General features: G+C 34.1%; 8 protein-coding genes across 8 annotated transcripts; 2 read left to right on the top strand and 6 right to left on the bottom strand.

Moving 5' to 3' along the window:
* Nucleotides 1-4: 4 nt before the first annotated feature.
* On the bottom strand, nucleotides 5-1,597 carry TpMuguga_01g02735 (uncharacterized protein). Its single transcript, XM_061305267.1, has 11 exons — nucleotides 1,314-1,597; nucleotides 1,179-1,220; nucleotides 1,121-1,142; nucleotides 1,063-1,089; nucleotides 962-1,001; nucleotides 865-930; nucleotides 720-785; nucleotides 393-686; nucleotides 171-239; nucleotides 96-132; nucleotides 5-66 (listed from the first exon to the last, which is right to left on the bottom strand). Exons 1-11 carry the CDS (start codon nucleotides 1,468-1,470, stop codon nucleotides 38-40), a joined length of 849 nt encoding a protein of 282 aa, XP_061161955.1. The 5' UTR covers nucleotides 1,471-1,597; the 3' UTR covers nucleotides 5-37.
* TpMuguga_01g00410 (uncharacterized protein) lies at nucleotides 1,598-2,213 on the bottom strand. Its single transcript, XM_760844.2, has 3 exons — nucleotides 1,986-2,213; nucleotides 1,720-1,906; nucleotides 1,598-1,684 (listed from the first exon to the last, which is right to left on the bottom strand). The coding sequence occupies exons 1-2, from the start codon at nucleotides 2,151-2,153 to the stop codon at nucleotides 1,724-1,726; spliced, it is 351 nt and encodes a 116-aa protein (XP_765937.1). The 5' UTR covers nucleotides 2,154-2,213; the 3' UTR covers nucleotides 1,598-1,684; nucleotides 1,720-1,723.
* Nucleotides 2,214-2,275: 62 nt separating this feature from the next.
* TpMuguga_01g00409 (uncharacterized protein) lies at nucleotides 2,276-3,556 on the top strand. Its single transcript, XM_760843.2, has 2 exons — nucleotides 2,276-2,849; nucleotides 2,928-3,556. Exons 1-2 carry the CDS (start codon nucleotides 2,370-2,372, stop codon nucleotides 3,507-3,509), a joined length of 1,062 nt encoding a protein of 353 aa, XP_765936.1. The 5' UTR covers nucleotides 2,276-2,369; the 3' UTR covers nucleotides 3,510-3,556.
* A 273-nt stretch (nucleotides 3,557-3,829) lies between these two features.
* TpMuguga_01g00408 (uncharacterized protein) lies at nucleotides 3,830-6,739 on the bottom strand (the record flags this gene model as incomplete). Its single annotated transcript, XM_760842.1, has 1 exon — nucleotides 3,830-6,739. One exon carries the CDS (start codon nucleotides 6,737-6,739, stop codon nucleotides 3,830-3,832), a length of 2,910 nt encoding a protein of 969 aa, XP_765935.1.
* Nucleotides 6,740-7,571: 832 nt separating this feature from the next.
* On the bottom strand, nucleotides 7,572-14,044 carry TpMuguga_01g02525 (uncharacterized protein). The gene is made up of 6 exons (XM_760841.2): nucleotides 11,012-14,044; nucleotides 10,818-10,922; nucleotides 8,499-10,713; nucleotides 8,259-8,360; nucleotides 8,118-8,185; nucleotides 7,572-7,980 (listed from the first exon to the last, which is right to left on the bottom strand). The coding sequence occupies exons 1-6, from the start codon at nucleotides 13,816-13,818 to the stop codon at nucleotides 7,605-7,607; spliced, it is 5,673 nt and encodes a 1,890-aa protein (XP_765934.2). The 5' UTR covers nucleotides 13,819-14,044; the 3' UTR covers nucleotides 7,572-7,604.
* Nucleotides 14,045-14,104: 60 nt separating this feature from the next.
* Nucleotides 14,105-16,424, top strand: TpMuguga_01g00405 (Asparagine synthase family protein; the record flags this gene model as incomplete). The annotated part of the gene is made up of 4 exons (XM_061304992.1): nucleotides 14,105-15,543; nucleotides 15,620-15,729; nucleotides 15,760-15,904; nucleotides 15,974-16,424. Exons 1-4 carry the CDS (start codon nucleotides 14,369-14,371, stop codon nucleotides 16,422-16,424), a joined length of 1,881 nt encoding a protein of 626 aa, XP_061161566.1. The 5' UTR covers nucleotides 14,105-14,368.
* Nucleotides 16,425-16,524: 100 nt separating this feature from the next.
* On the bottom strand, nucleotides 16,525-17,695 carry TpMuguga_01g00404 (uncharacterized protein; the record flags this gene model as incomplete). The annotated part of the gene is made up of 1 exon (XM_760838.2): nucleotides 16,540-17,595. The coding sequence occupies one exon, from the start codon at nucleotides 17,593-17,595 to the stop codon at nucleotides 16,540-16,542; it is 1,056 nt and encodes a 351-aa protein (XP_765931.1).
* TpMuguga_01g00403 (Major Facilitator Superfamily protein) lies at nucleotides 17,670-19,797 on the bottom strand (the record flags this gene model as incomplete). The annotated part of the gene is made up of 4 exons (XM_760837.1): nucleotides 17,670-17,784; nucleotides 17,892-17,997; nucleotides 18,105-18,836; nucleotides 19,005-19,797. 4 exons carry the CDS (start codon nucleotides 19,795-19,797, stop codon nucleotides 17,670-17,672), a joined length of 1,746 nt encoding a protein of 581 aa, XP_765930.1.
* Nucleotides 19,798-19,969: the final 172 nt, after the last annotated feature.

Raw genomic sequence — 19,969 nt, 5'->3', positions numbered from 1 at the left:
CATATTGTATAATATCAATTATAGTATTTAGAAAAGATTAGGAGAAGATTGAGCTAAATCCGATATCTGCAAAAGAGTGATAAGGTGGTAGTTACCTCCGTAAATACGACATAAATTAGTTGTTATCTTAACCTAAACAATGATTTACACTGGGGTGATTGTTAAAATACCAGTTCCCAAATACCATATGTCGCTTGAAACAACTGACTAAAAGCAGGATACGGTATCCTACAAGTGTACTACTCAATTATTAACACTATCCCAACTATATATATACTACAAGTACTATTTAATAGTAAAATAGTACTAATAATAGCATAATTAAGGGTATAAAAATGAATAAATAGTAAAACTAAGTTCCCAGAAGGGCGTTAAGATTATTAATGGAATACCGGAAAATTCTTTAGTAGACAGACATGTGCTGGTCCGACAAAAATACAACCACAAAGAACAGATAACATGTTCCCTAGGACGTGAATCATTGTAGCGTAAATGTCATAAGCGAAGCCAACTCCTGTCCTGATATAGGAGCAGAGGTTCATTAGCATTGCAAGCTTATCACAGGATGCTTGAGTTCTACAAGGTGTGTCAGTACCTGAGGGAACAGGTAAATCCCTAGCAAGACTCCGAATCTGAGAAAACCTTCCCAAATTCGGAACTATACACTCATTTTTCACATTCTCAAACTAAAACATATATAAATGGTTTGGAAAAATTACCTTCTCAAATTCTCTTTTTATCAGCCTTATTATTACACGTGCTGTTTCCAACTCATTTCCAGACTCCTATACCATTATTACTATACTTTATCATATTTGTACAACTATAAGTATTGATAGGGTGGTAAATTGTGTAAAAGCTGACCTGATGATCATCAAGTTTACTATAATCATTAACATAATCTTCATTAAAATTATTAGTTATATGATTCTAAAATTTGATTTACTCTGTTAAAAATTACTTGTAATGAGTCATCAAATATCTTTACATCCTCTTTATCCCTAATAAACATACATATAAGAGGTATAGTGTAAAGTATAGAATTTATAGTATATATAATACTTCTGATAGTAATCATTTAGCATTTGTCTGAACATGGAATTAGTTGACTTAAATTTACCGAAAGTAGTTAACTTCTTTCCCTAAAATCGGTAATAATTAATATAATTTGGGCTTACCGCCATATTTCTCACGTAATACCAACTCTACTCTCTTAACATCTATAATCGTATGATACAAGAATACTACTATACTAAATATATAACTACTATTAATGGTATTAATAATGATAAAAAGTATTAATTGAAGGTTACATTTAGGATTTAACTGAAATTGTTTGTCAGTCTGCGATTTATGTTGAATTGTGAAGTTTTTACTAATTTCCCTGTATAATTTGTTGGAAACGTCGTTTACATCAAATGTGTATATGATTTTACAAAATGTGTTAATTATCAACAAAAACAACAACATCAACTCTTTTACACAATTTCATACAACATTAAATTTTTCGAATTTTACACAAAATCATTAAAATTTACAGAAAGTATTAAATTTTAAACAAAATGTTAAATTTAAACTGGAATATTACTTTAATTTAAATTGTTGTTGAAAAGAGTTGTCAGGTGATGAAGAAGAATCGTAGAAAATTGTAAAAAATGAGAAAAGGGTAAAATATTAAAAAATTCTAAAATAATTTAAAAACTGAAAAATGTGTTATACATGTTTATTCATCGTTTTCTTCGGTTTGATTGAATTTTTGATTTGCGACTAGTGAGAGCAGTGCGAGATCACTTTGTATTTTCCAATTCCTCAAGTGTTTAGGTTTGTCTGGGTCATAAAATGCCTTTGAATCATCACTTGATGAATTCTTATAAAACAACTCAGTTGTAAAATGATCCCTGTCAGTCTACAAACACATTATAACATTATTACTATTAGTTGTATAATAGTGTAATATTGGTAGAATTGTGTATAATTGACCATACTTGTCGTAGGTATTGATATAGCATAATTGGTGGGAAAAGAACCCATGATTTCCTGCACAAAATACCCAGTTTAATTACTCGTTCCCTCTTCACATTACTTGCCGTTTTATACCTTAGAAATTTGAGGGGAAACAATGCGATATTTTTTAAGCTCTCCCCTAATCCCATTAGTAACTCAATAAAGTGATTTTAACAATTTTAAACTTACTTTTTTATTTTTTAAAACTGTTTCGTCTGGATTCCACACCATAACCTTTTCCCTATCGTGTTACAGTTAGTTTAATTTTTCTATTTTTTTAAATACTGTTAATTCACATGTAGATGTTCTATATAATTTAGACCTTATAGATAAATTTATAACCTTTAATATATTTTTGTGATTTGATGAACTTGATCGTTGAATTAATTAATTACACTAATAAATACTTAAATGAGCTGGATTTATTAACTTATGTTCTTCCGCTGCCTTTTACTGATGATAATATTTTAACTCAAAAATGTTTACTTTCCAAATTACTTTCAAACTCCTCTTATCTCTCCAAGGGTCAACTTTACCACACTCTTTTACACATTATTAATCTCATCAATTCTCATACCACTAATGCTACTCTTAATGCAGTTGACACTACAGTTGCCACTCCTAACACTGTTGACACTGGTAACACTATTTCAAAATCTAAGACCAATAAAAACATGTTGGATTATAACAAGTATATAAATGTGTATGATACGGTATATAAACGGAACGTGGAGGAGCGAGTTCTGAATAAAAGAAGCACTAGGCTAATGGACAAATCTCTTGAGGAAGTTGATTCATTCACTGAAATTCACACTCCCGAAGAAATCGCAAATAGTATTTTTGAGGTAATATTCATCTTACTATTAACTATACTATTAATTATACTATTAATTATATAATAGTTTTGATTGATATTTGATTAGTTATTGAAGATGATTTGTGATCCTTTATCTGTTGGATTTATTTTAATTATTGGTTGTAAATTACTTGGTAACGCGGTTGCTGAATCTGAGGTAACATCAATAATCCCACTGGCAGGCGGCGTTGTTCAATTACTGGACCCTGAAGAACACTGTATTAAAGGTGTTTGGTGTGACCCAAACCTTCCGCCAAAAGCTCAATCTGAGCTCTGTAAAATTCTTTTCCTTCGTTTACTTTCTCATGCCTTTAACTTCCCATTTCCTGGAACCAACACGACTCAACGCTTCAAACACATTTCAATCCTAAACGTCTATGGCATTTTGTTTCCCAAATGTTTATACAATTTTCTCGTTAAAAGTTTAAAGTTTGGCAGACATTATGAAACTGGTGCTAGTGGCGGATCTCATGAGGACTCCGCCACAAACCCTTGCAAGTGTCTGAGACTCTCTGGTTCTGAGGATTCGCATCTCTTTTGGGGCATTTCTGAGTCTAGACTCAAGACCTCTTACTCCTCAATCAAATCACAACTACCAATTTCACCTTCCAATGATATCCACAAATATTTACACTCAATTTACACATAAATATTTTTAATCTACCCCCAATTGGGGTCAATTTAGTACTATTTTAACGTCATTTTGGTGTAATTTTAGTTTTATTTTAGTGATAATCTATTAATTTAATGCTAATTCAAATTTAAATAATCTTAATGTGGCATTTAGCATTAAAATTAGTATTATAATATGTAAAACGTATGTATATGAAATTATGTGTGTATGTTATCTCGATTTGAGAATTTCGAATTGATATTTCCAATTCTTAAATTTTATTCATTGATATTGTTTTCAGGATTATAGTATCCTTAAGCATTATGTTACACTATGTTACTAATACTATTATAGTATCAGTTTTGTAGTGAATCTGTTAGTATGTCGTATGTGTGTGAGTCTACAGGGTACCAGCGATTAAATTTAAGTTGGAAGAATTTCCTCGAGACTTCCACACTGCATTTGACAAACAGTTCTACCATGACTGGGGCATCGTCCCTTAGGAAAACTGAGAGCGCAACGCACTCTTGTGTGGAAGACTTCCATATGGTTTCAAGTCCATCTCTCAAATCCCTCACTGGGTAACCGGGGTGAGGTGTAAACAACAAATAATTTAAGCCATACTTTCTGGCATCAACATAATCTCCGTACTCCGTTTTCTTCATTTTTTGTAAATCAAATACTCCACCCAAATACCCGTCAACTACATCAACCAATTTAACAATACTTTCAACTGTTTCAACAACTTTATCACCATTATCAACAGTAGTTTCTACTGTCTCAACAGATTTATCAACATCAGCCTTATCATCTACTTTGTCAGTAGCCTCAAGCTTACTATCTAATTTATCAACAGTATTTTCAACTGTATTTTCATCTTTATCAAGAGTGTTTTCAAGTGTATTATCAACTTTATCAACAGTATTTTCTACTGTATTATCATCTCTATTTTCATCTTTATCAACAGTATTTTCGAGTGTATTTTCATCTCTATTTTCTACTTTATCAGTAAGCTCAAGCTTACTATCTAATTTATCTTCTTTCTCCGCATTTTCCTCCACTTTATCAGTAGTATCAACGGTGGCATTATCAGATTTCTCCTCCACTTTCTCTAAATTGTCCTCCAATTTCTCTAACCTGTACTCTAGTTTCTCTAACTTCTCTGCATTTTCAAGTGCATTTCCGACTGAATCCTCTACTTTATTTTCTACTTTATCCTTAAAGTTCTCTACCTTAACATTAGTTGGGAGAGTACCAACTTCATCGAGAGTAGCAGTTTCGGAGTACGATAACTCCCATTTAGTGAAATCGTTATCTACAGTTTTATAAAGAGTAGTGAATGTGCGGCCTTCGTAATCCTTTAGGTAGAGGTAAGCCTGGGTTGAGTTAGCGCCATATATGATCTTAGCTGAAAAGCACTTTAAGTTTGGCAAGGAATTCCAGAGTACGACAGAGCCATAAGTCACCTTGCTTATGAGGTGGAAGTGCTTAGGCTTAATTGTGAAGGCGTTTCCGTTCTCCGTGACATCAAACCCGACAAAGTTATCCTTCAAGTCCAAAACGTCGTTGGTGGAGTAGATGAAGGAGAAACGGCGCCTAAACTCTTCGTAAGCGATAAAGGACCAGGTTTCTCCATTTTTCTGGTAATGATAGTTAGTGTGCTGGCCATCGCAGGTGGAAACCACGTAGACCAAGTTATACAGGTACTGGTGCCAGACGAATATGCAGGACTCGCGCGGTTTCCTGGCAGTCCAAACAAGTCTGCCATGATCGTAAACAACATTAACCAAAGCGCTTGTGGTTGGAAAGTAACTCAGATGGTTTAAAAAGCCGTCTTTTTGTACTATCAAATACTTGTTGTTAGTGGTGGTCTTCAGGTCTAGTGAGAATTTGCCCTCGCTTTTCTTAACATATTCATCGATTAACTTGTAGTAAAAGTACTCTGACGATTTTGACCATTTTCCTAAGTCTCCAAAGTAAGTGTAATACTCATATTGGAAGTTTGCTCCTTCCTGCAATATCATACTTAATAATTTCTGTCCTCCCAAATTGTAGTATAACACTTCCAAAATGTCGTTATCACTCTCCAACACCAATAAATCCCCGTCTATTACTCTTCTTATCACATATCCATCATTTGGAGTATATAACATACAGTCCACTTTAGATACTGATTCATCCATTTTACGCTTATTCAACCTCTTCGAAGTGGTGACTGAGTATGTTTTAGAGTTAAATGTTGAGAGGTCCACTGTTGTTGGAATGGACTTGTACTTCTGCAATCTTTCATTAAATTCTTCTTTTGGCAGCTTAACAAACCCAGCGGAGGTATGTTCGAAGTACACGAAATGGGTCTTTCCGGGGCTTGACAGAAGAAAATCAACGAAAATGACCTTAGAATTCCTAGAGTAAACGCAGGAACCCGAAAGGTGCTTCCCCTTTGGCACTTCGTACAACTGCTGCCCTTCGTAGTACACCCTTCTAAACTTAGTTTTAAAATGGAAATAGTGTATTGTATACAATATCCCGTCCACGACATACGTACACTTACGACACACTGGGGGCTCAGGCACATTCGACAAGTCAACACCTGAAATTCCGAATATATCAACGCCATCAACGCCATCAACAGTATTACTACTGTTAACAGTATTAACAGATGTGTTACCAGATGTAGTTGTAGCTAATACCAAACTACTCAAATCACTGCTTTTACCACTATCAACTGCTTTAGGTAATTGTTGAGTCTTGACAACTGAATTCTTAACTGTATCAACGGTACCATCAGTTTTGCCAAGTTTATGAGTAAAATTAGTGTAAACATCTCCATTAACCAAATGTAATGGCGATTTATGTTCCTTTTCAACTTCATTTTCTTGTAAAGAAATATTAAACGGGTTTACACTGTTCAACAAGACCCATCCGTTGAGGGTATATATGTAGTATAACAGTTCATGTTTTCCATACTTACTTTTAGAATCCAGCAGAACTAGTCTAGGGCCAAATTCGTTATATATTACTTTTGCACATCTCAACTTCTCAGTGTCGTCTGGGGGGCTCCAAACACTTAAGTTGTCCAGGGTCACTTTATCGACCACCTTGTCGTCCTTCACGTCAAATCTCACCATTGTTGATGAGACGAAGTAGGATAGCGTGGTCTTGGAGAAGTCGTTGTCCAACTCAGTCAGCTCGAGTGTTACTGAGTGTACTGGCGGCCGGGCAGCCAAAAGCCCGAACAGTAGCAATAATTTGACTAAAAGCAACATGTTAATTACATACTAATATATCTGTGCGATATAATGGTATTAAATTCCCGGAAAAGCTTCCTTGCTGATGTGTGGGGATACGTCGGAGTCTAACGAAATCGTATTAATATCTCAGTCTAGCCCGAATTTACACAATTTAAGGGTGAAACTACTGTTAAAGACACGGCAGACAACAAAGCAATCAGTTTAAAAGAAATCAAAAATTAAACCTTAAATTTAAAATCAGTACAACCCTAGTATACAAAGAGTCTTTAAATCGTATATTATCTCTAGTATATTTTATAATATCGAGAGAATTGCAGTTTTACGGTTAAATTACTTACTTAACCAAACTTTTAAAATGTAATTTTAGTAAAAAATATTTTATTTTATCCCTTATTCTTTCAAATTTTAACTTTTCGGAATTCAGTTAACTTTTAACTGAAATTTATTCAATTTATAGGCAAAAATTTGGTTATTTTTTAATCTGAATTAAAAATTTCAACCAAATTTTAACAAAAATTTTAAAAATTATATCAATATCTTGGGAAAATAGACTTTGTATCCTGTATTTTTCCAGAATATTTGAACGTAGTTTTTTACAATTTTATCACGTTTTCACTAGATTTCTGTGAGTTTAAGCAGTTTAAATCTTAAATCTTAGATATTTCGAAAAATTTTCTATTTCATGAATGACTTGACTTTCGAGAATTTTTTCAGGTTTGACACAAACCTTGCAACTTCAACTGGATTTCTATTTAATTAAAATTTTAATTATTTTAATAAAATGACGATTAAATCCGAAGAATTAAACCTTAAAGAAATACACTGACTGTAGTGACATGAACTTGGATTATGGTGTAAAAAAAAAGATTAAAGTTTAAAATCAGATTGTGCTGATAATGTAGTTTGAGGTTTGTATTACCTTTTCCACGCTGTGTGCGCTGCTTTTATTAGCGAATTTCTCCAACCTTTCAATAAAGTCCACATGGACGCTTTTCAACTCGTTCATCCCTCCGCTTTCCTCCTTATCCTCCATTCTTCCACTATTTACTCTGTTACTACCAATATTACTGGTGTTTCCAACATTGTTACTGTTATTAGAAGTGTTAACTATGCTTGTCGAGTTGTTTTGCGATGAGTTGATGAGTAGTTGCATTTGCAGTATTTTCGTGAATCTCAATTTGGCCATTAAAAGTCTATCCACTTCTCCTTTCAGCGATTCCATGCTCAACTCCACCATCACCATCAGCATCTTACTTCTACACATTTTTTACACAAATTTACCCAGTCACTAGTACTATTTTAGCTATTTTTATTACTAATTAGGATAAATTATACCTAAATAATAATAAATTAATAGCTGAATAACACTAAGTTAAATGTGTTATTGTATTACATGATGTGATTCGATTGTTTTAATCCGTTTTCCGACACTAGTGAACTTGTTATACAATATAATCTTTCCTAAACACATTTTAAGAATACTTCCATTAAATGACTTAATCACTAATTTATAACTAAATATAAACTTTGATACGTTTTGAAAAAGTTGTTTTGGAAGCGATAGCAAGTTTGTCACTACATTACAAAACTGCAGTATAAAATTCTCATTCAACTCCATCGTTATACTCTTAAACACCTATCACATTATTATTCTTATATTACTAGTATAGTATTACTATAGTATTAATAATGTATTGGTATAGTATTACTATAGTATTAATAATGTATAGGTATAGTATTAATAATGTATATAAATAAATAATGTAAAAGGTACCTCAATGGTGAGTATTAGTGGTTCTACAAAGGTATCATGGGTGTTATCACGTGCTAGAGTGGAATCGATGATGCGTTTCGTCATGAGTAGTATGGCGTTGTGGGTCATTTCTACCAGTGGTACTGCCAGGTACTTTAGGACATTTTTATACTTTAAAATCTCCGAACAGCTGTCAAGGCACACCTTTGCAACGTCCTCCTGACACAGGGTGCTTGACAGGCTCTTGTACTCCTTATAACTTGAGACTAGACAAATCTTATTCACCTTTGAGCAGTGCGACAGGACCGATTCTACTAAACTTAGGCTAAAGTCATCTCCACACGCCAGTTCTGAATCGCTATCATACTCCACCACCACACTAGGATAACTCTCGTCTGATCCCTCCTCTTCCAAATTCTCTACCATATTATCTACCCTGTTACCAGTGTTAACCGGATCAACCGAGTTTGTGGTGTTGGTAGCAGTATCACTAGTGTTAACAGTGTTAATAATGTTTATTGGGGAATTACACTGGTTATATCTGCTTGTACAACTAATTGTAGTCACTTCACCGTTTTCTTCATAAAACTCCCCATCCTCAACATCAACATTGACCAGACTAGCACTATTAAGAGCAGAATTTTCAACACCGACATTCTCATTAACTATGTGAACGTTAGACGTATCGAATGAAACACTATCGAAGGAAACGCTATCTAGTGTAACGGTGTTGGATTTTCGAGTATTTGAGGGTGGAGAATTTGAGGAGATTATTTGCTTAGCGAGTGACTTGCAAGACTCAACGTCATTTGTGACATCCTCGTCAAGTATCACTTGGTCATTCATTTTCTCCTTTTCCACTGAATCAACACGTTTATCCACCATATTAATAGGGGGTTCTTTACCCATAACACTAACAGACGTATCTTTAACCACAGTATCATGAGTGGTAGTAGCCTCTGGAGTATTGTTGGGTAACTGTAAACTCGTGACAACAGAACCCTCATCCTTGTCAACTGTAGTATCCTTGCTGTTATCAACTCTGTCAGTAGTAGTATCAGGATTATCTAATACTACAGATTTGTTTTTTACAGAATGACGTAGTGCACTGATGTTTTTGTCGAAATTCCCACAATCGATTTTTTCAAAAGTTTGTTCAAATGTTTTTTCAAAGGATTTTTCGAAAGCACTTTCCATATCCATTTCCTTAACCACATCAACTTTACCAACATTCTTAACTGTAACTACTGGATCAACATTTTCTACAGTACTATTGGAATTACTAGTGTCATCTCTATCAACTCTATCAACTCTATCAACTCTATCAACTCTATCAACTCTATCAACTCTATCAACTCTGTCAACAGTATTACTAGTGTTAATGGGGGAATCATCGGTTTGTATTGAGACGGTTACAAAGTTAGAAGTATATTGTATTGGGAATTGAGCATCTGAGGCTGAGCCTGTTGTGCTTAGTGGTTCAATGGCCTGCTCATAATCCTCACAAACTGTTTCCATTCTATTTAATTCTGAATTATCCACTACGGGAACCGTATTGACATTCTCTAAACCACTAACAGTATTCATATAATCAACTCTATTAACTGTATTAGCACTCTCGACCCTATTAACTGTATCAACAGTATCAACACTACCAAGACTATCAAGTGTACTGGTACTCTCCAGTCTATTAACATTAACAGCTGGGTTAAGTGTATTAACATTACTAACGCTCGGAACTCTGTCCAGTGTGCTAACACTACTAACCCTATCAACTGTATCAACAGTGTTACCACAAACAACCAGGTTATTAGTATTAAGAATTGGGCTTGTGAAATTATTAATCCACTGATAAATGAGTCTTTTATGTGTACTCTCCAGAGTGAAACAGGAATCTAATTTCCGTTTAAGAAATTGTACTAGCGATTCTGTGGGTGTGGCGTTACGCACTAATCTAACCAAGGCTTCGCTCATCAGCTGCTGCCACTTTTCACTGCAGTTATCTACAGCTCCAAATAAAAATTCCAAGGACTCAAATGAATTCCTAAACAGCTTAACCAGCTTGCTGAACACGGACAATGCCTTTAATTGATACTTGCCAAAGAAGCTGTAACTTACAAATGCACTCAGCAGCAACAAACTCTCCTCCTCGTCAAACTCACACTTCAATGACATGTAATCCGCCATTATATCAAATATCTCCAAAACCACCTTCTCGCACTTCATTTCATACATTCTACAACATTGTAAATAAAATTCAACGCTAATATGGAAAAATAAATAAAATAAAACTAATTTTGAGCAACATAGCTAAGTTATTAGAAATTAAGTGGTAAATACGTGTAAGAGAGCCAAGATGTTAAATCTTTTCTTGCTTTCCCCAACAACATGTTATCAGATTTTTCATCTCTTTTCGATAAAAAGCGCTTCCAATATTCACATGACCTATTAACATTTAATTACCAACACACTATAAAATAATTAACTGTGTAAATAGTAACTATATGAATAGTAACTATATAAACTATAAACACCTTTTAATGTTGGATTTATCTTTGAACATGCAGTTGAACAGGTCTTTGGAGACGTATTTTTCAACTCTTGTTTGACTTTCCTTACATGCGTTTTTGACGGTATCTGACGGCTTCAAATACAACAGTGTGTTTCTCAGGTGTTTGTCCAAATAACAAACCACTTCACTCCTCTCATTCATTGCACTCAACAATTCCAGTGACATCCTACCCACTATATATAATTTCGACTTAACATTATATACTACAAAGTTAACCACCTTCACCATTACACTTGAGGGTAACTTGACATAGCTCTGTGAAAAGTATTGGTGTAGAATGGAAATAAAATGTGTTAAACAAGTGGAATCTTTATAATAATATGCGTTTAGTGGATTTAACAGCTTGTTTGTATTAGCGTTATCCTTCGACAGTAGTGTATTTAGTAACTTTAAAGCGTTGTTAACTTTAATTACTTCAACCAGCTCATTAAACGCCTCATCAGTCAACTGATAATTCAATAGTTGGTTAAAAAACTCCTGCAAAAGTTCAACATTTGTGAACTTGCTATACAAATAACTAATCAGCTTGACAACGTAGTAATCAACTGATTTTAACAATTTTTCATTTCCTCTCAGCCACACACTCAATTGTCTCAATCCATCTTCCAGCACTCTATTACTTCCTTCGCTACCATATTTCTTAAAAGTTGCAAGAATATTGGTGTCAACTATATGTGTCAAATTATCCAACAAGCCCATTAAAACACTATCCAAAACCTCAACTTCCGGAACACCTTCAGGAACCCCAGCACTGGTAAACTCTTCTGACGTGGCAGATGAATCTGCCGTTGTTGTACAATCCAAATTACTCTTTTCAGCCTCCTCTTCTCTAGGCTTAGTAACATCTTGTTGCGTTGATTCACTATGAACTTGTTGTGTAGGTTTACTAGAAACGTCTCTAACTAATTTGGGAACTTCTTTAGGCAATTTACTAACCTGTTCTTGTGCCGGTTTACCATTGTCTTCTTGAACTGGTTTACTAGCTTCAGTAACAACGGTACTACTAGTGGAGATGGTGGAAATATTGTTGTAGATGAGGTTAAAATCATCCAAAACGGCAACTAGTGCGTTATATGCCATTCTAACTTTTGGTACTTTATCATTCTCTAACCCTTTAAGGTATTCTGATACACTATTTAACAGCTGTTGCAGTTTCTGAACAAACTCATGGTCTAGATAGGACACCAATTTACAATTGAGAAAGTTATATAAGTTTTCTCTACAGGTTGGAGAGATATTTAGTGTTGACTTTTTAATAGAGTCTGACAGTACTGCAAGTCTACACCTTTTAACCGACTCTACTAAAGCCATTACACAGGCGTCCCTAACCTTCCGATTACTTTCCTTGAGCTTTTCAAAGAGTAACTCTGCCAGCAATTGTGACTTTCCACCGCTCAAAAAATCACAGTTTCCCTTAACCAGCAACACTCTATACAGGTTTAACGAGTTAATCACCACTGGAATTGCAGATTCATACTTGAACAAACCTTCAAACAAAGATATGAACTGGGCCTCAACTGGCTGTAAATCTACGCTCTCCACACCTTCGACCATTTTCAAGGTGTTTGTCAGTGCGTCATTCTTCCACTTCCATGCATTTTTGTCCACCACCATGCTCTTTCCCTCCCCTCTATTCGTTTCAAACTTGCTCATCAGCTCTTTGTACCAATTCACTGGTAACTCCGGGACATCCTTCTTTTTCCTCTTATTACTATCCATATTATTATCAACAGCATTAAGTTTTCTTTTCACGGATTCCACCATATGTTCATTGCTAGCATTATTCATAGAATTATTATTTTTCCTAAAGGTGGTATTAGCATTAGTAACAGTTGCAATGTTATTATTAGTACTATTATTATTAACAGTATTTTCAGTGGTGGTATTGAAGGTATGTTTGAATTTCCATGTAGAGGTATTCGCTAGGGAATTACATTCTTTAACGAGTGAAGTAACTTGATCAATTTGAAGGGAACTGAGTCCATTGAATAGTTTATCGAGAAGCGATTTGTCAGTAACATCTTTGATCAGGAATGCCAGTAAGTTATAGCTGTACAAAGTGCATAAATGTGCCTTGGTATTCTTAAGCACACTTATTGAAACTGAGCATAATAATTCTCTGGGTGCTGGCGGTGATCCAAATGCTTTTGTAACGGTTAACAGGGTCTTCATTATTGATATTATCACTCTTACATCCTCAGTGCTAACGTTATTTCCCTTATACTTTGAGAATATCTCCTCAATTTTACCCCTGTACAACATAACAACAGAGTAGAAAAATGAAACTGACGAACTGGAGGAAATCAGTTGACAGAGAAATTTATTGAAAAACTCTCCAGCCTTTACGTTGGGTAGGAGATAGTTACAACCTTCTTCGTGTATCAATTTGTACATCTGGAACAACTTGTTACAGTCCTTAATTCCACCCCAAACTTCATCGAACTCGCTATTCAATCTCAATATCTTAACATATTGAAGCAGAATTTCTGATGTTTTTTCCAAAACGTTGTTATTGGTGTTGAGTAAGTTTTGAGGGGGAATCAGCAACTTTAGGAGAGTTAGGGCAGAAAAAAATTCGTCGATCTCGACGGATTCCAACTTCAACAATTCAACGGAAAATAGGGTCAAAAGTTCATATTTCCGTTTATCGTCGGCGCATCTTACCACTTGTTCCAAAGTCACCCTTCTTTCACTCGGAGTATTGTTCGACAAGTCGGCAGATGAAATACTATCAACTGGCTCCCTTTTAATTTTTAGTGAATCACTCATTATAACAAATCTATTTCATTTTACCCTTCAGCGCTTTATACGGTTGTTTGGTAGTGACAGAAATGGGCAATTAAGTTAAAAATTGATAAAAATAATTTAATGTGTTGGAGAATTCCAATTATTAATAATTTAATCGATAGACAAAAATAAAAAGGTATAAAATTGGTCTATTGCAATAGGGCGAAAATATGTTACAAAACTATCCAATCTTGAAAATTAGATAAATTCATATTAAAATTTATTTTCTATTAAAACACACATTCGATATTTATCACATTAACCGACGCTCATACCCAACAAATTTCTTCCAGCACATCCAACCACAATTTCGCCCATTTTACATGCTATTCCAGTGTAAATTATATATTTGGCCCTGATAAAATAATATCTCAATCATGTGTTAAAATTAGACTAGATTCTTGAAAAATTTTTATGATGTCGTTAATTCATGCTTATTCTCTCAGACCAAGTTTTCCTCATATTCTTCTGTAGTTAAGGGTAAAAATAGCCCTCAAAAGGCTAGAACCAAGCCTATACAAGTTTTCAGATAATGGACGGAAATGAGTATATTGAGGCTGAATTTAGGGTAAAAGATGAAAGGTTTGATGCTTCTGAAATTGAATGTAAATTAGCTAAATTTAATGAGGTTGCTCTTGAACATGATTCTTCCATAAATAATTCAAATGATGGTTTATTCTCATCTTGTAATATAGAAAACTGTAAATTATCTTCATCACGCAACACTTTGGATTTCGAATCCGATGTTTTTAATTTAAGTATAAAATGTAGTAAGATTGTAAAGATTTGTAATTTATGTATTTTAGCACTTTATGGCAATTTTTCACCTGGTAATCAAACGCAAAAACTATGTATCAACAGTGTTTATGATGTTTTAAACTTCTTATCACAGTTCACAGGTTCTTTTTCTCTGATTTATATCTCACTTCACACTGGACGCATTTATATCTTGAAGGATGATTATGGTTTTAAATCACTTCTTGTTTCTTTTAACACTGAAAACAAGACCGTAGTTATAAGTGATAAAGCCTTAAATACAAATGGAAAGTGTTATGAGTTACCTCCGTTCATAACACTACTTTTTGGTAAAAATTTGAGTATGTATTTAAGGCCTAAGAGTAATATACACAAGTTGACAGGGAAGGAATTTCCACAGACTTTAATAACAGATGACTTAGTGAACCACGTAATAAATAACATACACAATGAATTGATTAGTAGTATAAAAGAAATTTGTAATGTATCAGGCCCAAAAGAGTGTGTTAGTATATTATTTTCAGGCGGTTTAGATTCCACCCTAATCTCAGTAATTACTCTATCACAGACAAAATTTTCATATTACCAACTTATCAATGTTTGTTTTAAAGACTCAGCTGATGTTTCTGAGTTTGGAGTAGCACCGGATAGGATAACTTCTTTACTGAGTTATGAAGAGTTGGTTAACTTGTTCCCCAATTTGGATATTAGACTTGTGTTAATTGACGTTTCAAGTGAAGATTACTCCAGAGATGAGCCTGAGATATTTGCTCTGACTTACCCAAATAACACTCACATGGACCTCAACATTGGAGCCTCACTGTACTACGCAGGCACTCTCAAGGGCAAACTCCTATCAAAAGAGTTTTTCAAATCAAAAGATTGGAGTCAAATGAAGTCAAACATTTCAATTTTAAAGTCAATTAACTTCAAAGTTACCATTTCCAAGAAGTACCGATTTTACTGTTACCCCCTTATAATTATCAGTAGTCATTTATCCGGCTGATTAGTTATAATAGTTTTATAGGAATAGTGTTAAAAGTGGTGTATTTATGGAGTTAGATGAATCGCAGGCTGAATCTGATTCAAACATTAATTTATCTGAATTTCTATCTGAATTAAACAAATACTGCACTGGTTAGTTTCGTCAAAATAATTTTAGTTTAGATTATACATCTGTTACAAGTCATGTCTTAATGGGAACTGGTGCTGACGAGTTGTTTGGGGGCTATGGCAGGCATGTTTCAGCTAAAATTTATGACCAATATTCTCTTTCCAACATTGATCATAGTTTTACACAGGAAATATACAAGTACACAATGATTTATACATACTTAGCAGTTGAATTATGTAAATTTAATTAATAATAATAATTCTTTAGAGACATTGTTAGATTATGGAAACGGAATTTTGGACGAGATGATCGAGTATTGAATTTTAGGAATTTGAATGCACTGTACCCGTTTTTAGCAAATAACATCGTAAACTCTATGTTAACTTTACCCTTTAATCCTGCAGTAATTGTTGACTTTCTGGATCCTCCAAACTGGTTTAAAAGTCTTAACATTTACAGAGGAATTGATGCAAACCTTTTATTAAATTCTGAGTTTTTATCTAATTCTAGTGGTAAATCCGTGTCAATCTTCATTAACAAGTGGATCTTGAGGGAAATCGCCTATATGAACGGCCTTAGAATGTGCTGTAACTTTAAGAAGAGAGCTATACAATTTGGTACCAAAAGTGCTAAAATATTCAACAGATTACATAACATGTCAAATCGACATGCTTCCAATAAAGGATCCAATATACTTCACTTATACATATCTTCGTAGCTTAAGTGTATATGTATATGTATGTGTATGTGGTACAGTATACTTATATTTGCATGCAGTAGTTTATAAATAATACTATATACTACTAATGTGTAAGTGTATAGTATATAATATATTATATGATGGAACGTGACATCCATGAAAGATTATCATAATCTAAATCATATTCGAGTGATTTATCATCAGTTTTGGAATTCTCAGGCTCAACTTTGAGATCACTGGTATCAACAACTAAAGTGTTTTTAATTTCGGAAACCTTCTTTTTCAACAATTTCAGAGTTTCCTCATGGTCTAGAAGGTCGTTTTCCATCCTTAACTTCTCACGATGATTCTCCACAGACTTCTCCTGGACATATCTAGCCTCGTCAAGGTAAGTTGACCTCTTTTTGGAAAGTTCACGAATCTTATCCTTTGCCTCTTTAGCAGTTAATTTACCACGAGCCTTAGCATCAACGTTTGCATCATCGAAGAAACCAACTGGTAAATTCTCACTCTTACTCACAGAAACATTTGAAACACCAAAATTCGACGACACTATGACATTACTGTTCTTAGAAGAATCACCGTAATTGTCACTGTCAAACTGGTCTAAAAGGCCCAAATTACTGTCAACACCAACTTCCTTTAAAATACTCTCGTGTTCATACTCCAAATTACTACAATAAGCAGTGTTAAGTTGTTCATAAACTAGCCTGTTCTCATCCAAAGCCCTTTCCTCATCAACTTTCACTTCATGTTGGCTAACTTTTGACTTATTTTCGTCGTTATCTGATCTTTCTGATAAAACTGAGTCTTCATCGTCTAATAGTACATAAGTTTCTTCCACTACGTTTAAATCTGCTGAATCTTCACTCAAAGTTTGAGGTAAAATTTTAACAGGTTCTTCTTTATTTGCTGGAGTCACTTCAGGTTTACTAGTTTCAGGTCCAATTTCTGGTTTAGAATCACTTTCTGGAATATTCTCTTCTAAACGATCCCTTACTTTCACATTTGAATTATCTTTTACGTTCTCTTTCAAATTGTCCTTAAAATTCTCTTTTACAGAGCCAGATTTATCATTTTCTTGCGATGTTTTCTGAATTTTATCTTTATTTAATTCTCCGGAGCTGGAACTTGGTCTCTTCCGAGATTCCTTCTCCCTTTTCATCAAATCCCTCAGTGAAAATCCCATCTTAGCAAACACAATTACATTATGAAATAATAAAAATACATTAAAAATAGCATATAATAGTTTTGTACAGTAAATTATAAAATCGATTGTATGTATCCTAAGATTTCCTTTCTTGATGGTACTCCGAAGGCCCCAGTAGATAACAACATCAGTACACATAAATATAAAAACATCTTATCCCACCCATAACTATACTCATTATATGGTAATATAGTAGTTCATTATATACTAATATAGTAGTTAATTATATGCTAATAAAGTGGTTTCCTATAGTGATAAATGTGTAATGAACATACTGATGTGCGATGTATGTTGAAATGTATCCATATAAAACCGATAAGAATGTTGAAATTGAAAATGTAGTTCCTAAAGATACCGAATAATCGTCCGCTTCAGCTCCTTCTACAATTCATAATATTATCATTCTAGTGTTAACTGCTACTCTGGACTACTACGCCAGTATTAACTATGTAGTAATAGTGGTCCCAGAGTGACTTAAGTAGTAATACCTTGAGATGATTCACAGAGTGTTTTGAGTCCTCTTGTGGTAATTAGTAAGTCTGTACAATTGGTGGCCAGTCCGAAGATAAAAACGAACGTAAACGTCTTCCAAACACTATCTGGTTCAATGAAGTAGATGAAAGGACAAAGGAGGAAGCTGAAAAGTGATGCAATGGCACAGGAAAGCAAGTGATACTTCTTGAGGAGAAGTTTACTGAGTGCTCCGGCAACTAGAGAACCTAAACAGGAGCCCATTTGAAACACAAAGGTGGCGTAAATTCCACTCTTAATGCTGTATTTGAGCTTAGTGGTGAGGTAAAACGAGATCCAAAATGCAAAGCAGTTTCTGGCAGATCTTAAACAAGTATATCCCAAAATGTATATAAACAGGTATTTAATTCTTTTCATAACGTTCAAATGTCCCTTTACCACCTTCGTGCTCATTTCTACCATGTTCTTACACACTCCACTGACGTCACTGTTATTGTCACGCATGCCCTTAAAATACTGCTTGATATTGTTAATATTATCTTTCGATAGGTTAACTGGATCGAAGAGTTTAGTTTCGGGCACCGTTAACTCGAGAGGGTTTGGCTCATCAGAGTTACGGGGCGGTTTTCTATAACACGTGAATAACAACACTCCAGTAACAAAGTTAATAAAAGATGTTATCATAAATAGGATTTTCCACCGAGTCTCAGTTTGAATGTGAGCACACATTATTGTTCCCAAACTCAATCCTACAGCATCATGATTAACTGATAATATTATTCATAAAATGAAGTTAATTAGTTAAAATTATATCTAAATGTGTAAAATAATCCGTAGATGACAAATGAACAAATGTATTTATGGGTAAGATAGAATGGACGGTGGGTTATGGAGGAAATGGAAAGTGTATTAGGTACCTAATTCTGACGAACAACACCATATTGTGAGTAATATAAACCTATGTTTGAGTGGTAGCCAGGTGTGTAAATCGTTATAAATTGACAACCACAACACTGAACAGGAGAACCCAGTTACACCATAAATCATTATAAACCAGCCCAGAGACTCAGCTAAAAATAATATAAAGTGTGTTATAGACAGGAACAGGTGAAAAATTGACACAAATGTAATGACATAGGAACGAGAAAATACAAATGGAGTCACTAAATGACCAATCCCATAGAGCGTGAGGTAAGAGATATCCAAGTAACCAAGTTGTAGTGTGCTACTTCCAAAGCTCTTTTGGATATTAACCTTTGTGGTAAACAAAGGTTCTCTTATGAAATGTCCAACGAAATTTGATATAAATGATAGTGCAAAAGAGATTATAATTAACAATCTGTGGTATTTACTGATACTTCCCAGGCCGAAACCGGATAAACTGGGATTAATTCTATTAATGTGTCCGAAATCCTTACTATTCCTGTTTATATTCTCTGTTATACACGATAATTCCAAGTTATCATGGTGTTTCAAATACAATTTTGAATCTAGTATATATTCCAGTATCCCTTCCTTCTCATTGTTCCCGCCATTCACGGCGCTATTCTCAACACTGATGGTGTAATGTGTGTAAGTGTCGGACAAATCAATATCCTTAAACTCACCAACACCTTTAATACTATCATTACTGTTATTTTCTGGGACAAAATTGGAATAATAAGAATTTGATGGAGTAACGCATTCCTCAATATCATTATCTTCCACCATATTACTTTTAATTTAACACTAATTTACATTGTTAACATACTATTACAACATTTGTTCTTAAAATATTATGGATTTGTTGAAAAATATGAAATTTCATAATCGATGAAATTATTTAAAATTAGGGGAGAAAAATGCTAATATACAATGAAAAATTATTAAAATTACAAAAAAT

The sequence above is a fragment of the Theileria parva genome, chromosome 1 (genome assembly GCF_000165365.1).
Source record: "Theileria parva strain Muguga chromosome 1, complete sequence, whole genome shotgun sequence".
NCBI classification, from domain to species: Eukaryota; Apicomplexa; class Aconoidasida; order Piroplasmida; family Theileriidae; genus Theileria; species Theileria parva.
This window is presented reverse-complemented; position numbering and strand designations above follow the sequence as displayed.

Coding starts and splice junctions, on each gene's coding strand:
- TpMuguga_01g00410 (XM_760844.2), bottom strand. CDS start 2,153: ATGGGATTAGGGGAGAGCTTAAAAAATATCGCATTGTTTCCCCTCAAA. Junction 1,907..1,985: donor TATATCAATACCTACGACAA/GTATGGTCAATT, acceptor ATGTGTTTGTAG/ACTGACAGGGATCATTTTAC.
- TpMuguga_01g02735 (XM_061305267.1), bottom strand. CDS start 1,470: ATGTTGTTGTTTTTGTTGATAATTAACACATTTTGTAAAATCATATAC. Junction 1,002..1,062: donor CTAAATGATTACTATCAGAA/GTATTATATATA, acceptor TATGTTTATTAG/GGATAAAGAGGATGTAAAGA. Junction 931..961: donor TATTTGATGACTCATTACAA/GTAATTTTTAAC, acceptor ATCAAATTTTAG/AATCATATAACTAATAATTT.
- TpMuguga_01g00409 (XM_760843.2), top strand. CDS start 2,370: ATGAACTTGATCGTTGAATTAATTAATTACACTAATAAATACTTAAAT. Junction 2,850..2,927: donor TCGCAAATAGTATTTTTGAG/GTAATATTCATC, acceptor ATATTTGATTAG/TTATTGAAGATGATTTGTGA.
- TpMuguga_01g02525 (XM_760841.2), bottom strand. CDS start 13,818: ATGAGTGATTCACTAAAAATTAAAAGGGAGCCAGTTGATAGTATTTCA. Junction 8,361..8,498: donor CACTAATACTCACCATTGAG/GTACCTTTTACA, acceptor ATAATGTGATAG/GTGTTTAAGAGTATAACGAT. Junction 7,981..8,117: donor AAACAATCGAATCACATCAT/GTAATACAATAA, acceptor AAAAATGTGTAG/AAGTAAGATGCTGATGGTGA.